Source organism: Leptonotus elevatus, chromosome 16, assembly GCF_054856555.1.
Source record: "Leptonotus elevatus isolate MCC_2025b chromosome 16, RoL_Lele_1.0, whole genome shotgun sequence".
NCBI lineage: Eukaryota > Metazoa > Chordata > Actinopteri > Syngnathiformes > Syngnathidae > Leptonotus > Leptonotus elevatus.
In genome coordinates, this window is record NC_141254.1 from 18,952,425 (window position 1) to 18,968,464 (window position 16,040).

The following is a 16,040-nucleotide window of genomic DNA, read 5'->3' on the forward strand; positions in this document are numbered from 1 at the left end:
CTGGGGATGGCGGGGGGGGGGGGGGGGGGGAGGGGGGGTGAAAGCAGCGTTGAGGCTTAGTGATGGCAAAATCCAATCAAGCAATCATGCGCTTTTGGAGCACAAAAGAGTTGAAAATAATCCACGGAGCAACAACGAGGCCGTTTGAAAGTTCAGGCTCATTTTGAGCTGACCTTAATTTCAGTGGCCAAAAATATCCCAAACAATAAAAATTTAAAATCTTATATATGTAAATGCGTCAAACAAAAACGTCTATTGTTGGATCCACTTACCCAAAAAATCTTTTTTATTTTAAAATGGGTAGATTAGATTTTTTTTTTTTGCATTTTTTTTTTTTTTTTACAATATTTGATGTTCTTTTATCAGGTTTGAAAGATCATTTGGCTTGAGAACGGCCAGGACGGGTTCGTGGCCATTAGTCATAAAAAAAAAAAAAAAATCTTCAATGAGGAAATAATTCAAAAAGAAAAAAAAGGAAGCGCGCTGGATTTAGCTGGATTCTTTCGTGGAAATGTTTTTGTGCGGCCCAAATGAAGTCCAGCTGGTGTTTATTTGCGGCTCGTCACGGATCAACGTGGACGTTCTCGGCGCTCCTAAATCTGGCGCGCGCGTGCACGCGGTGGACTCCCGTCGTGGCGCTAAGCCTTTTATTGCCAATTTGTCTCGGTAACGTGCCAGGGTTCGAAATGGCAAATTTGTCTCTTTTTTTTTCCTCTATTGAAATTGCTGTTGTTGTTGTTTGGGTGCCTTGGAAAACGTTTTTGGAGTTTTTTTTTCCCAAGTTATAAAACTATTCTTTGCTTGAAGTTGATTCATATTTCTTTAATGTTCTTAAAGGTTGTTTTTTTGATTGTGCCGTTTAAAAAGTTCATGTTGTCGCTTTTCCGACACGCACGCATGTTCCACCAATGCCCAGATGAGTATGAAGAGCCCTGACTGTTTTACTCTGACCGCACCTATCAGCTTTTTATCTTCCCTTTATAGTGGAGTGTGCGGACCCTCACAAGGGAGGGGCGGAGTTTATCTTATCTCATTTGAAGTCATGTCTTCGTTTGTCAACTGTGGCTGTCACTTTAAGTGCACGTACTCGCATGAACGAGCCTGACGCAGATGCTGCAGTTACGCTTTGGGCCAGAGGTGGCAGTCGCGAGTCAAAAAGTGACAATTTAATACAGAGACGTACTTACAATAACAATTTTTTCGACAAATTATACTATTTATAGTCGCAGCGGAGAGTTGGGGCAGAGCAAAAATATTTTCTTTTCCTCGTAACCGTAAATAATTGAGAAGCACCAGTCTGTGTGTGTGTGTTTGCTGACACAACGCCATCTAGTGGACGTGTGCACATCTGTCCTCTGGCTTCTTGTGTTTCTTTTTTTTTTCTAACGTGCCTGGTGACGTCACAGTGACGTCACGTGTGACATCAGCTGGACGTGGTGAGGTCAGGTGCGACTCTGCCGCAGAGGCCTGCTCGCCCCTCCCCCCCCTGTTCTCCCCTCCCGTTCGGACACTGCGGGGAGGATCCGCGCGCGCATGCACGCTTGCTCGTCCCCGTCCCGCTGCAGACTTGCCGACTTCCGAATAGCGCGAGAGAACCGAGCGGCACCGATGGCCGAGTCCAAGCCGCAGTGGGGCTTCCCGCGTCTGCGCCGCGCCGCGGTAAGCTCCGGCAAATGAAAAGTAGAGGAAGGAGGTGCGGGGTTGTCCTTGGGCGCTGGCGGGAAAATGAGGCGGCGGATGCATGAGGATGTGCCGCGCGGATGCTGCGACACGCACGCACACACGCTTGTGCGCGTCACCTTGAAAAAGTGCGCGTGGTCGAGCTGCAGACGGAGTCACGTGACGCGGCTCCGTTTGTGCGCGTGTGCGGAAGCGTGTGACGTCACAACACGCTGACTCGGCGTGTCGCTCCCGAGCCAAAAACATACATGGACATTTTGTGAGGGAGAGAGCGGTGAATGGCACGATTTCTCATTATTATAAAAAGGGAAGCACAGAGGGACGGGGGGGGGACGGGGGGCACCCCCCCCCCCGGAACCCCAAGCCCGGTAGGGAAAGGTCCCGGTCGACACGCCAGCGACAATTTCTTTTTTTAAATACGAGCTACACTACGCACTACTTTTGTTACTGTTGCTGCGCACATGATCACGAGCTGCAAACATCCGCACGACTTTTCAATTTGAAACCAATTTTTCCTTTTTGCACGTTTTCCAAACACGACTCGTTTGAAAGTGACTGACGAGCTGCTTGACCGTTTCTGCTCCTCCCCCCCAGACGTCATTTCCCGGCAACCTGCACTTGGTGCTGGTTCTGCGTCCCTCCACCTTGCTAAGCTCCGCCCCCAGCCCATCCTCCAGCACCGACCTGGGCTTCCGCTTCAGCCAGGATGACTTCCTGCTCAAGATGCCGGTAACTGCGAGCCATCACGAGAGCGCGCACGTGTTTTGTGTGACGACGCGGCGCGCCGGCGTGTTTCCAGGTGGTCACGCTGCGCTCGGTGGGCGACCTGCTGCGCTACATTGACGACAACCGGCTGACGTCGGACGCCGGCGCCGGCGCCGCGGAGCGCTGTCGAAGCGACTGGATCGTCCTGCGATCGGTAAACAAACCGGCATGATCGACACCTTTTTGTTTTTTCCAGACCGATACCCGTAATCACCAATACCGATACCATTAGTACTTTTGATACATGACATTTACTCCAAAAAACAGTCGTGGGGTTTCCATCCAATTTTTAAAGTGAATTTACTGAAAATGCGCAAAACGGACATGCGACTTCTGCCCGTTTCCATCTCTTCTTTTTTTGCGGATAATGAGCGGAGACTCCGCCGCTGTAGGGGGCGTCGTGGCGGTCTACACCATAAGAGATGTGATCCACCAGTAATTTAAAAGAAGAAGAAGAATGCACCATGCAATGATGTCGTATGAGTTTGCTTTTGTAATTCTTGATAAATCGTATTTAGCGTTTCTTTGCTGTTTTCTAAAATTGCATCAATATTCGCTTCTTTCATGAATTTCAAAAAGATTTCCGTTTCGTCGGTTATCGCCCGCCAATGCTTTGTGACTACAAATGTACATGTGACGTAATATCGCATTAAAATGCATTTTCCTTTTTTCGATGCGCTTTTTCACATTTCTCGGGTTTCCATTCAGTTTTGTTTTCACATTTCTTGAAAATTCGAATAAAAAAATGAAAAGAAAGACGCGTACATGTCATTATAGAATTTGTCCTTAAAATTGCAGGAAATGAATGGAAATTTTCTATTCCTCTGATTTCTAGTTCCTGCTTATAAAACGGCCACCAGAGGGCGGCAAATACCTCTAAAAACCTGAGGCATTATTATGAGAAATAAGGCCTGGTATCGCCCAACACCGATATCTTGTATCGGTACTTTCTCATCCCCACTCAACAACTTTTAGGGATTTGAATTGGATTGGCTATTAAGGCAATTAGCTCACTCGTCATCCTTGATGTTTGTTAGCATGTTAGCGTAGCATGACAAGAGGCATGGCCTATGCTGCCAGACATGCTAAAATGCGCGCGTCTTTTTGGGGTCCATATTCCTCAACGTGCGTTCGTGCAGGCCATCGAGACGTTCGCCGTGACGGTGAAGGAAGTGGCTCACCTCCTGCAGGGCTTCGGCTCCGAGTTGTCGGACGCCGACTTTCCGGACGAGGCCGGCGCCGTCGACTTCCTGCTGCGCTCGCACACGCAGCGCTACCGGCACATGAAGGTGCGCGGCGGCGCTTGTGGTTAGCTCGTGCGGTTGTCGCGCGGTTGTCGTGCGTTTGCGACCTTGTTGCCTCGCGTTGCAGGACGACATTGTTGGCGTGCTGAAGGAAGGGCGCCTCCTGATGGTCAACCTGGAGACGCTGGAGGCCTCCAAGAAGGACACTGCGGAGGACCGGGAGGACATCCAGTCAGACTTGGACACAGTTCAAAGGTCAGCGAAGTCACCCAGAAAGAAAGTCTGACAAAGACCTTGGAACAAGTGTGTGTGTGTGTGTGTGTGGTTTTGTTTTTGTCACATGGTGGCTCCAATATTTCGGGATTTCACAGACTTGTGGGGCCCGCCCGTCCTTGCGGGGGCCATTTTGCTGGCCCCCGCAAGCTTAGCCCTCTTTTTGAGGGTCAAGACTTGGTTTTAGAGTTTCAGGTTTGAATTGGGTTATGGTGGAGGTTCGGTAAGGAGTCGGGGTAGGCAATCATTTTTTGATAAGATGGCCCCACAAAGATAGTAAAACAAATGTGTGTGTGTGCGTAGGCTGCTATGTCAGCTGCGCGACATGGAGGAGGCGTTCGACGGCTTCTTCGAGAAGCACCACCTGAAGATGCAACAGTACCAGCAGCTTCTGCTTTATGAGCGCAACTTCCAGCAGGTGTGTGCGTGCGTGCGCGCGTGTAGCACGCCCGCCCCCGCACACACCTGCGCTACAAGCCGTGCGTGTGTGTGCGCGCAGATGGAGGAGGAGCTGGAGAAGATGTCGGCCGAGGAGAAAGCCATCCCCGCCGTGGGGAACACGCTGCTGCATGCCGAGCAGCTCGTCAAAGATCTAAACGCTCTGGAGCAGCAAGCAGAGGTCTCACACGCGGGCGCACGCACGCACGCACGCACGCACGCACACACACACGCGCGCTCGCTCACATCCCGTTTGCATTAGGAGGCGATGTCCCGCGCTCAGGTCCTGACGTTACAGGGCCACCAGCTGGCCGCCCGCCATCATTACGCCCTGGCTCTCATCATGCAGCGCTGCAACGAGCTACGTCATCACTGTGACGTCATCAGCGGGGGTCTGCGCAGCAAACGCGCAACGCTAACGCGAGCGAGGGACCTGCTCGTACGCCTGGACCGAGTGAGTGTGTGCGCGCGCGTGTTCATGTGTCACACGCGTTGATTGTGCGCGTGCGCGCAGGCTCTGCGCTGGTGTGACGAGGGCGCGTACCTGCTGGCCAGTCAGATGGTCGACCGCTTCCAGAGCCGAGAAAGCGCTCAGGAGGCCCTGCAGTGCCTGAGCTGCCACCAGGAGAGGGCGCCAGACGTGCTGGAAAACAAACAGGATGTCCTCAGTCTGGAGTTCGAGGCCATTCTCACGCCGCAGCTGCAGGTAGCGCCTCCTAGCGGCCTTCCTTGGTCAGTGGCGGAGGCAGACAATATTCAGCGGGGGGGGGGGGGGGGGGCAAAGGTCATTGTGGGACGCCACATAAGTTGATCTAAATGGAAAATAAATCATGATCAATGACCAATTATTGAACATACGTTGACACTTCCTGTCCTGATCATGTGACCTTGGCCAGTGTCGGATCTCCATGGTGACAGACAAGCTGGCATCCATGCGAGCCATGATCCGCAACCGAGAGCAGTATCTTCGCAAGATGGCCGACGTGCGGGTCAGACCCATCCAGCCGGTGGCGCCGCGGCCCGAAGCGGAATGCGCAGAATCCGCAGAGGCCACCACGCAGCACGCAGCCAAGGCGCCGCTCTTCTCGCCCAAACACGGTAACGCCGTCACGCCGCCGTCACGCCGCCATCAAACGCGCGACTGTATGGTTTCCGCTGGATGACCCCATTCAGGAATCTGTTCTGTTCTGATTCTGGTAGTCATTCTAAAATTGGATCTGATTGGGATTCTGATTCCATCCTGCTCATTCTGTTCTGGATCTGGTTTTCTAACTGGCTCTGCCTCTGGATCTGAAAATGGCTCTGGTTCAGGATCGGAATATGAATCTGGTTCTGGGTCAGATTGTATTCAGAATCTCGTTTGCAGTTGTGGTTCTGATTCTATCTTTCAATCTTCATCTGGATCATGATGTCATTCACATTATGTTAACTCGTAACTCTTCTGGTTTTGTTTCTCATTTGGATTCTGTTAAGGATCTGGAACTGATTTGTTTCTGATTCCGAATCTTTATCAAATGTGGATCTTGTTCTGGTTCATTATCTTAATATTAATTGGGCTCTGGACCAGATTCCAGATATGAATTTGGATCTGGTTCTCATTTGGATTCTGTTTTGGATCTGGATTTGAATCTAGTTCGACTTGTGTTTCTGAGTAGTGATCTAAATCTGGTTCTCATTCCGATTCCGTTCTGGATCTGGTTTTTCATCTGGTTCGGCTTCCGATTCAAGACCTAGATCCTACACGTTGGTCTCCTTCTCGATCTGGTTGTGCTACAAATCTGGTTCTGTTATACCTTCAGGCGTGGACTTCAACCTTCTCAACTCCAGGTTCTCCTTTGATCTTCTTCCTGGAAAGAGAACCTCCAGGAGGTCCAGCGACCAGCGAAAGGTGCGTTTGCGGACATATTTTTAGATTTTTTAGTTGTCAACCCGTAATATGATCACGAAGAGCCGAAGTCGTACGCGTGCACTCGTTTGGGTTTTGTGCCGGCAGATCGAAGTGATGCACGACTACCAAGGCAACTGGAGCTCTCTGTATGGCTCCGCCCCCGATAGCGACTCCGAGGTGGAGGAAGGGGCGGAGCAAGTGACAAGGTGCGCATGCAGCTCAAAAGGTGGCCTTGCCATATTTTGACTTGACCTTTGAACTGCGCAGTCGCATCATGAAGGAGCTCATCTCCACCGAGAAGATTTACGTGGACCAGCTGCTCGCCGTTCTTCTGGTGAGCGCACAGGAAGCCGACGCTGCCACATGTCCCTGTTTTTGTCCTCCTGCATGTGTTTCCCGTTTGTTTTGCTGCTGTGCGTCTGCCGTGCGCGTGACGCGACGCGGCGCGCCCGTGCAGGGCTACAGAGCCGAGATGGAGGACCCGTCCATGTGTGACCTCCTGCCGTCGCTTCTCCGCGGTCACAAGGACGTCCTTTTTGGGAACATGCCGCAAATCTACCAGTTCCACAGCAGGTACCTTCGACACCTTCGACGCTGAGCCGCCCGCCCGCCCGCCCGCCGACATATCTTCTGCTCGCAGAACCTTCCTGCAGGACCTCCAGCGCTGCCTGGACACTCCCGAGCGTGTCGGCCAGTGCTTCCTGCAGCGGGTGAGGAAGAGCGAGCGGGCCGGCGCCGAAAAGGAAAATCGTCTTTACATGCGTGTGTGCGTGTGTAGAAGGAGAAGTTCCAGATGTACGAGCATTACTGCCAGAACAAGCCTCGGTCCGAGTCCTTATGGAAACAGTGTTCCGACTCCGCCTTCTTCCAGGTGCGTGTTTTTGTACGGTAAGCTAACGCGGCAACGCCCACGCACGCACGCACGTCAAGCGGCTGTGTCGTCCTGGCAGGAGTGCCAGAAGAAGCTGGAACACAAGCTGTCTCTGGACTCGTACCTCCTGAAACCCATCCAGCGCCTCACCAAGTACCAGCTGATCCTCAAGGTTTCCCGTCACACGCACACACCGACGGCAAGTGCGCGCGCGCGTGCGCCTCACTCACGCGCCACCCGCGTGTGCGCAGGAGCTTCTCAAACACTGCAAGGAGCCGCAGTACCGCGCACAACTGCAGGAGGCGCTGGACTGCATGCTGGACCTGCTCAAGTCCGTCAACGACTCCATGCACCAGAACGCCATCGTCGGATACCAGGTAGCCGTCAATCAAACGTCGCCAAGAGCTATCAATCAAATTTAATTAGGGGCGGCCAAATGACATCAGCGGGTGTCAATCAAACGTCAGTCGGGGGCTGTCAAGCAAAAGTCATCACACCTCATCAGTTCCTGTCAATCAAACGTCATTGAGAAAATGTCAAGGAGCTGTCAATCACATTTCTGAAGCGGCCAATTAAATATCATCAGCACCTGTCGATCAAATGTCATTAGGAACGTTTAATTGTTACCAGGAATAAAGAAAAGAAAAATAGCCTCTCATCAAGATCTGTCGTATCGACAACAAAAATTTAATTCCTTCGAGTTCCACAAGGGGCGTTTACATCATCCCTTCCTTTTTCCTGAATTCTGTTTATTTCCACAAGGTGGCGCACTGAATAGCTCAAATATTGGCCAAAATCGGCCAATATTTGACGTCACTGCCTATGGATGCCACAAGATGGCAGAAAAACATTTTTTCCCATTAAATAAGGCCAAGGCATGAAACTCCTCCCCTCGCTTCACCAAGATGCCACAGATGGCAACAAAGCCCTATTTTATATGCAACATGGCTTCTGTGAGTAAAAGAAAGGGGGGGGAAAAAAAATCCCCAGCGACTCCACGAGGGATTGCCCGGACCCAGCGCACTTACTGACCAACGCTGTCCGTGTCGCAGGGCGAGCTCGGCCTGCTGGGCCGCGTGGTTCTGCAGGGCGGCTTCAGTGTGTGGACCAGCCACAAGAGGGCGGCGGCGCGCATGCGGGAGCTGGCCCGCTTCAAAGGAGCCCAGCGCCACGTCTTCCTCTACGAGCGAGCGCTGGTGTGCTGCAAGCGGCGCGACGACCGCCACCGCTCGCCCGTCTACAGCTTCAAGTCCTGCCTCGGGGTGCGAGACCATTTCAAATCTCATCATGACGACTTCAAATCTCATCATTGACGACGAAGTTCAACAAATGCGAAATGACGTCTTACAAGATAGTCAAATCTTCTGTCTGTAATTTATTTAATATCATTATTGTTGGACGTGTCAAAGGACCCAAAAAAGACATTTTTATTCATCCTTTTGACCTCCAAAAATCCATCATGGTTTGTTCCTAATATATCGACTGCATATGTGCTCAGATGAACTCGGTGAGCGTGACAGAAAATGTCAAAGGAGACGGCAAGAAGTTTGAACTCTGCCACAGAGGAACACAGGAAGTCTACATCCTGCAGGTACACAACCTCCTCATCGCCACACAAAAAAAGTGCATCTATGAACACGTTTGCATCGCGTGTATTCCGATAAACATGAATGGAGATGGGGGGGGTCGCGTTTGGCGGGAATCTCCTTTGTTGTCTTTTCCCTCATTCTCTTTTTCAGTCCTCCTTCTCATTTGTGAGCTCAGGCTCCCAGCATGGAGGTGAAGGTCACCTGGCTCACAGAGATCCAAAAGATCATCAGTCAGCTACACAAAGGTAACTAACATGTATGAGCTAATGAATTTGCATGTATTCATGAGTTGGATTCATGAATGGAGTGGAGTGAGTTGATTTATGGCTAATGTGTCTTACTTGTCAACTTGGACTTGTTGTCTTGTTGTTTGTCAATCCTCCCTCGCCTTCTATGAAGCAAGTGTTCTTCAATTTTAATCGGATCTTACATCTTTCTTCCCCACTCAAGTCACCTTCTTCGAGCCGAAACATTTTTGAATCCTCCTCCTGCCACGCTTTCTTCTTCGTTGGCATTTGCTGGTCATTTTCCCGTTTGGAGTCCAGTTGTGTTATTTGCTCATGTGCACCACGCCGCCACCAAGAGGCCAAGGCGTGCATAGCAGGAAGAAAGCGCACACAAGTGGAAGGCAGCACAAAGCCAAACAAGATTTGCGTTAACGCATTAATTATGGATTCATTTAATGAATTATATGTGAGATGAATGAATGAATGATGTGTGTTGTGAATGAATAATGTGCTTTATGAAATTATTCCTCATGTGTCTTTTGACTGAATGAGTAGGAGTATTATGAATTAGTGAATGTTTCCACCTCAAATGCAGGCTAACACGCGTGTATCTTTATTTCAGACACCCTCAGCTCAGACAGGTGAGCCCGCACCTTGATGTGTAATATGACCCAGAGCCGTATAGAGAGAGAGTTTGGCCAGCGTGATTGGTTAACTGCTGGTCACATGACATACGGACGCCATCTTGTTACCCTGCTGAAACCAAGTTGGCCGAACTCTCTCTATATACGGCTCTGGCATGACCTGTGCGCAAACACATTCCGCTCACCTACTTCCCGTTTAAGCCCCTCCCCCTGCCGCACGACTGCCACACCTAACACTTGAATGCTCCTGGTGACGTGTCGTTTGTTGTCGTTTGCTGTCGTGTGTTGTCGTTATCGCGCGTGCGGCATCCAGTGCGTCAGAAGTGTGGTGGGGGGGCTGCTCAGGGTGTCTTCCTGTCACTCGCAGCTCTTCCGCCTCCAGCCACGCCCACCCCACCAGATGGGAGGAGTCTGTGAACACCAGCCCCGCCCACTCCGACCCCGCAGGGCGTTCGTCCCGACGCGGTGAGTACACGGTGAAGTCGGGATACTTTTTTTCCCGGCTTTGCAAGAGGAATTTTCCGAGTTCGAGTTCCCGTACACACTTCCTGGTTTGAACTCGGAAAAGTCCGACTGCCGACCATCCTCGAATGCAGCATTTGTATAGAATGCCTTAGCATTCAATGCTAACTTCCTTAGCATTCAATGCTAGCTTCCTTAGCATTCAATGCTAGCTTCCTTAGCATTCAATGCTAGCTTCCTTACCATTCAATGCTAGCTTCCTTACCATTCAATGCTAGCTTCCTTAGCATTCAATGCTAACTTCCTTAGCATTTAATGCTAACCTTTGTATTAAAGGCTTATTTTCCAGCACAAATCCAAACCTCCTTGGCATTAGCCAACATCGTTGTATTTTGCCACATTTCTTTCTTTCTGGCGGCGGCCACCTCGCAGGCTGGCCGGCAGCAGCGCACTCGGTGGCTATCTGCGACGGCCTGGAGGACTGGGGCGCCACGGACGGCTCAAACGTGTCCGAATCAGACGAGGAGGGCGACGCGGACGAAGACGACCGACCGGCACCGCTGGTGGGTGGTCGAGACGCTCCGCCGTTCATTCCATATCTTTGCTCGCTGGTTGAGCCCGCGTTCCCGTTTGCGCCGCCGCAGGTGGCGGGTCGCTACCGAGTCCTGGTGGCCAGCAGCGTGGCGAGCGGCGACGACATCATCTTCACGTGCGGCGACGTCATCCGGCTGCTGCGCCGCGACGAGGACGGAATGTGGTCAGTGACCTTTGTGTGCGCTTGTCTGTCTTTTGTGTGCACGATTCATACGCATGCGCTGGCTTCAGGATGGTGAGGAACGAGAGCCGCGACCAAGAGGGTCGCGTCCTGCCCGAGGAACTGCACAGGATTCTGGGAGAGACGCGCTGAGAGCCAATCGGAGCAGAGACGTCGTCTTCCTCACCGTGACCTCACAGAAAAGCACATCATCAGCGCTTCCTTCATCGACATCACCGTTAACTCGTCACGTGCCAAACTGCTCGGCTTCTAAGCTAAAGGTTAGCGTAGCTCCATAGCATAGCAGGTTAGCGTAGCACACATGCACATCAAGCCCTGGAAGAGCGTCAGAAGAAGTGCCTTACATGTGACATGTGCAAAAGCGTGACGCCCATAAACGATGACATCATCGGGAGCTTTAGGATTCCACTCGGCGCTCTTTTGCGCTTTCTTGTCATTTTCGACGCTCGTGTTGTGATTTTTGTTTCTCGACAGCACTTTTGTTTCATGCTCAGTTGATCCTGTGAGGACTTTCACAATAAAAGCACACAAATAACTGACTTCCTGGTTGCTATCGATGAGCCAACACATTCGTGCGTCTTTATTGTTTGAAATGTTTCATATTGATAGAACAGGAAGTGACTGCTCAAAAGACGACAAACAGGAAGTGGCTGTTCAGAGGAAGAACAGGAAGCGGCTGCTGGCAGAAGAGGAAGCGGACGTACCGGGTGTTCACGAGTACGTACGGACCCCGGTGGTGTTGCTGATCCAAGCGTAGTAGCGCGAGATGCGCGTGTAGACGCCGTACTTGCCGGCGACGGCGCAGCCCTCGCCCCAGCTGATGATGCCCGTCAGGAACCAGACGCCGTGGTGGCGGGTGACGTGCGGCCCCCCGCTGTCCCCCTGGCACGCGTCCTTCTGGAGGTCACGGAAGCCGGCGCAGAACATGAAGGAAGTGATGCGGCGCTCGCTGCTGGCCTTGCAGACGCCGCGGTCCACTAAGGGAACATCCAGCCGGCGAAGCGTGGTCGACGTCAGCCCCTTGCTGTGCTCGAGACCCCAGCCGCTCACCACCGAGGTGGCCGCCTCCCGCAGGAGGCTCTCCGTGAAGGCTTTGGGTCCCAGGCAGACGGGCCGGCGCTGCGCCGACATCTCCACCGCCACGGCTAGCTTGAGCAGCCCCACGTCGTGGTTGAAGCGTGACTTTTCAAACTGGTACAATTTGTGGACCACCTCCTGGGCCACCTCGTGGTCCCGCTCTGGACCCTCGGGCTCATGCACGTCGTGCTCGCCTGCGGCAGAGTCCACAGCGCCGTCATTCTTCGCACTGCCACTAGGGTGTGCCGTTACGTGCCGATTTACACTGACTGTTTTTTTCTTCTCGAGTCTTGAATTTGTTCCCTTTTTGACTAGCAAGTACGTGTGAACGTACTTTTAGGCCAGGGGTCTGCAACCTGCAGCTCTGGGGCCACATGTGGCTCTTTAGTCTGTCTCTTGTGGCTCCCTGTGGATCTCTTTTTAGTAGAAATTTATATATTTTTAACATATTTATTTTTAGTTTTTAGATAAGATATTCTTTAAATAAATATATGATTGAGAATAAATGAATAATTAAATATTCAATTTAAATTTAAAATTAAAATGAGATGAAAGGAAAAGCAGAAAATGACCATAAAATTCCATGAAAATGCCAAAAATGTCAGAATTCAATAATAAAAAAGGCAAAAAAAAAATTTGCAAAAAAATGAAGAAAGAAAATGTATTTTTTTTAAAGCTGGGGTCTTAAATTTTCACTTAGAAATAAACACTAAACACTGGTTGTATAGACATAAAATCAACACCTCTGGCCTTCTGTTATTGTCTGGTGGTGATTTTGTGATTTTGTCATCAACCCCAGCCTGTATTTTGCCATTTTGTTGTGTTTTGCCATAAGGGGGATGTTTCTGGGTGGAAAGTTAATGTTTTTGACAGTAAAGGTTGCTGACCCCTGTTGTTGGCTAACCGCTAAAAACTTCCATGCGCAAGATAAGAAAATGGGAACTCGATAAAAAGGGCGACGAAGTGGACGCTGGAAAGAAGAAGTCAGCACATGATAGAAGCGACATCGTTTTGTGACCAGACGATTCCACCTTTTTTGGGGGGACGTGCTTGTACAGCGTTTTATGAAATAATAAACATCGAGCCGCGGTCCTGTCGTTTGCGATCAAGACTCATCGTTACTTTGGCTTCGGTGCGTGCATGCGTGCGTTTTTCTCTGGGAATTCCGACTTCCTCCCGCTATATTCTCAAAAGCCAAACGTTGTTGCGACTCGCGATCGGCGCCCACGGACCCGTTGGCGGCGTTTTCATCGCGATCTCGGCGGCTCACCCAGTCGCACGAAGAACGTCAGTCCTCTCATCCGGGCCTCGATGATGCAGTGCGCCGCCGTGATCACCCAAAGGTCGCTGATCAGCGAGCCGCCACAGAACGGTTCCGCAATGGTCTGCGTTAGCATGTCCTTGTGCGAGATCAGCGCCGCCTGCGGGAACGCCGCGGTCAGCGGGGGTGACTACGCACGGGTGCGCGTGAGGTCATACCTGCCAGGGAAAGTCTCCCGCTTTGGCCTCGTAGCCGCCCACGATCCTCTGGTCGCTGTTCTCCTTCGCCGTGATGGTGGGGAGCGTGGGGAAGAAGGAGCGCCACGACGGCGGCGACGGCGGCAGATCGCCGGCCCCCCTCCTGACGCGGGACGCCTCGGAGGTGTTGCCGCTTTGCTCCGGCTTGTCCTCGTACTCGTAGTCCAGCCACTCGTCCGGGATGACGTCATCGTGAAGGTTGATGCCGTCGGTCCGGTTGGACGAGCGCGGCGTCGGGGCGGACGCGGCGCCGCAGCTGAACTCGCCTGCACGAACGCCCGGAATGCTTACCGACTTCCACCGCACACACTTCCACTTGCGTGTGCATTTTGATCGTGTATGTTTGCGTGTGCGTTTTACCTGCGACCTCGCAAGCGGCGAGGTCGGCAGCGAGCTTGTAGCCGAGTGCGCAGCTGCAGTGGACGCCGTTTGACATGCTGCAGAAGTGAGAACAGCCGCCATTGTTGACCAAACACTGCTTGGATACCTCTGCCAGGGAAACACAAAGGGCGCCATCATCATCTTTCTTTTGGCATTTTCGTAGACGGCCACAGGTGCGACCACGTGCCTCCGCCATTGCCCACCATGCCACAGTGATCAAAATGGTGCGTTTTGGACAAAAGCAGAGGCGCGTGTGCGCGTGTTCGCTGGCCACACTCACCGATCTCGCAGTTCTTTCCCGTAAAGCTTGTGTCACACCAGCACGCGTACGAATTGATGCCATCTTTACAGACGCCGCCATTCTGGCAGGGAGGCGGCTTGCACTGGTCGCCGTCTGTCCGCAAGCACACGCACACACATTAGCAAACATAAACACTCATGAACACAGACACACATTTTAAGAAACACACACACACGGTTATGAGAGGCTTACCGACGTATTTGGCCCAGAATTCCATCTGAAAGGACAAAATTTCTCAAATACAAACATCAAACATTCAGCAAAAGCGCAGCTGTACAGAAATACTTCCGGTTTTATTCTTCTTCCAACGTGATACAATTGCAAAGTCAAGAGTGTGCCGCCATCTCGTGGTCAACGGTGGAATCACTCACAATAGCGACGAGAGTTACACCAAAATGAAGTTATTATTCATAATCCAACGTGATTATGTGTGACGAGACGGAATGTGTGATTTCACACGAGACCGCGTGATGACAATGCACATTAATTATTCAGCGCGTTACGTGTGCGCGCGCGCGCACCGTTTTGCTCTCGTCCTCAAAGATCTCGCGGGCCTCCTCGAAGCCGCACGCTTCCTCCCGGCATTCCCGCTCCAGATTGCCGGGCCTCATCTCCTCGAACGGGTTGCCATTGTAGCGCCGATGACGCCTCAGCACGTCGGACGCCGCCCGCCGCGACATCCGCACGCCGCCTGCAGATCAAAGCAAAAATAAAGATTGCAAGTGGACGACGCCCTCCCACCGGCACATGTTTTTGTTGGCCAATCACAATTCAGCATCCACGTGTTGCTATGTCGATCTAATCTGCCCAAATCACTTTTTGTTTCAACCAATCACATTCCAAGTTATTTCAAATTTAGCAATTTGCGCCCGCGTGTACGTTGGTTTGTGTTTGTATCTCCGTGTGTGTATGTGTCAGTGTGTATTGAAGTCAATGTTTGTGTGCTTTTGAATGTGTGTTGTGTCAATTCGGAATGTGTTTGGTTGAGAAAGGAAAGGCAAGAACATTTAGATTGTCTCCGTCTGATTGGTCCATCTGAGTAAAAGTTGTTACAGCCAACTTGGATGAGCAAAACACGTTGGTAACAATTGAAATTGTTTTGTTTTTTCACCCCCCCCCCCAAAAAAAATTCTTGACAATAATATGTTCTATGCAGCCCCACTAGTCTAAATATATTCTGGTTAATATTGTGTTAGTGGAATATGAGCTAAGCAGCAAAATCCAGCAGTTTTTTTTATCAACATCAGAAGACCCTAACCCTGACCAATCACAGCTCAGCTTCAGAAAACAGGTGAGCTGTGATTGGTCGTTGCCTGAGCCCTCAGCAACTGTGATGTCATCTTCAGTCGAGAGCAGGTGGCAAAATGGCCGCCCCCTGAAATGGATAAAAACGGCTTTTTTGCTGCTTAACTCATATTCCACAAATGTAATATTCATCAGAATGTCGAGTGAGGTCACATGATTGTCAAGAAATGTTTAAGGATGGCGTCCCCTTTAAAGCAGGTGAAAAGCAGCAAGTCTTTTGTGCGCTAGCGAAGACGCCCCCGCCTCCGATGTTGACGAGTAGTGACAGCTGGCGGAAGCCTAAAGGTGAGGCGCTCGAAAGGGGAGGTCAGAGGTCAGGCGTGAGCTACAGAATTTCGTCCCTCCCCCGTCGCCATCCCGTCACTCACGCGCGTTTGCGTCCACGTCGTCAGCGTCGCCGGCCACGACCCCAAACGTTAGCAACAACAGCACCAGATGCGCGGCCGCCATCTTCAATCTGCTCCGCTTCGAGTCAAAGTGCAAACACACACACGCGCATGTGTGTGTGTGTGTGTGTGTGTTTACTCTGTGTGTGGGTGCGTAAGTTGGGGTCAGCGTCCACCGGCAAAAACTTGACGTGCTTCGCTTTGCCATGAAATTGT

The 16,040-nt window shown here is 51.4% G+C and overlaps 2 protein-coding genes and 1 long non-coding RNA gene across 8 annotated transcripts; 1 reads left to right on the forward strand and 2 right to left on the reverse strand.

Annotated features, from left to right (window-relative positions):
• Positions 1 to 1,447: 1,447 nt before the first annotated feature.
• LOC147161205 (proto-oncogene DBL-like) lies at positions 1,448 to 11,395 on the forward strand. 6 transcript variants are annotated; one of them, XM_086098193.1, is made up of 26 exons: positions 1,452 to 1,659; positions 2,275 to 2,409; positions 2,480 to 2,599; positions 3,585 to 3,734; positions 3,817 to 3,944; positions 4,266 to 4,380; positions 4,462 to 4,581; positions 4,663 to 4,854; positions 4,915 to 5,106; positions 5,297 to 5,498; positions 6,200 to 6,288; positions 6,394 to 6,494; positions 6,556 to 6,622; positions 6,746 to 6,861; positions 6,929 to 6,998; positions 7,067 to 7,159; positions 7,239 to 7,331; positions 7,411 to 7,536; positions 8,212 to 8,421; positions 8,658 to 8,750; positions 8,899 to 8,993; positions 9,598 to 9,616; positions 9,933 to 10,084; positions 10,514 to 10,644; positions 10,726 to 10,838; positions 10,907 to 11,395. In XM_086098193.1, exons 1-26 carry the CDS (start codon positions 1,534 to 1,536, stop codon positions 11,132 to 11,134), a joined length of 3,276 nt encoding a protein of 1,091 aa, XP_085954319.1. In that variant the 5' UTR covers positions 1,452 to 1,533; the 3' UTR covers positions 11,135 to 11,395. The 6 variants fall into 6 exon arrangements, with proteins under 6 accessions (XP_085954318.1, XP_085954317.1, XP_085954319.1 ...); XM_086098195.1 differs by having other exon boundaries at positions 1,454 to 1,659; positions 8,924 to 8,993; positions 10,907 to 11,128; XM_086098196.1 differs by having other exon boundaries at positions 1,457 to 1,659; positions 8,924 to 8,993; positions 9,987 to 10,084; positions 10,907 to 11,128.
• LOC147161206 (uncharacterized) lies at positions 2,058 to 9,326 on the reverse strand. The gene is made up of 3 exons (XR_015097378.1): positions 9,090 to 9,326; positions 4,945 to 5,043; positions 2,058 to 3,895 (listed from the first exon to the last, which is right to left on the reverse strand). It is a non-coding gene; the product is annotated as an uncharacterized LOC147161206 (long non-coding RNA).
• Positions 11,396 to 11,403: 8 nt separating the features above from the next.
• LOC147161207 (coagulation factor IX-like) lies at positions 11,404 to 15,973 on the reverse strand. The gene is made up of 8 exons (XM_086098201.1): positions 15,807 to 15,973; positions 14,655 to 14,824; positions 14,326 to 14,350; positions 14,113 to 14,226; positions 13,812 to 13,940; positions 13,413 to 13,717; positions 13,204 to 13,354; positions 11,404 to 12,127 (listed from the first exon to the last, which is right to left on the reverse strand). The coding sequence occupies exons 1-8, from the start codon at positions 15,886 to 15,888 to the stop codon at positions 11,568 to 11,570; spliced, it is 1,536 nt and encodes a 511-aa protein (XP_085954327.1). The 5' UTR covers positions 15,889 to 15,973; the 3' UTR covers positions 11,404 to 11,567.
• Between the last annotated feature and the right edge of the window lie 67 nt (positions 15,974 to 16,040).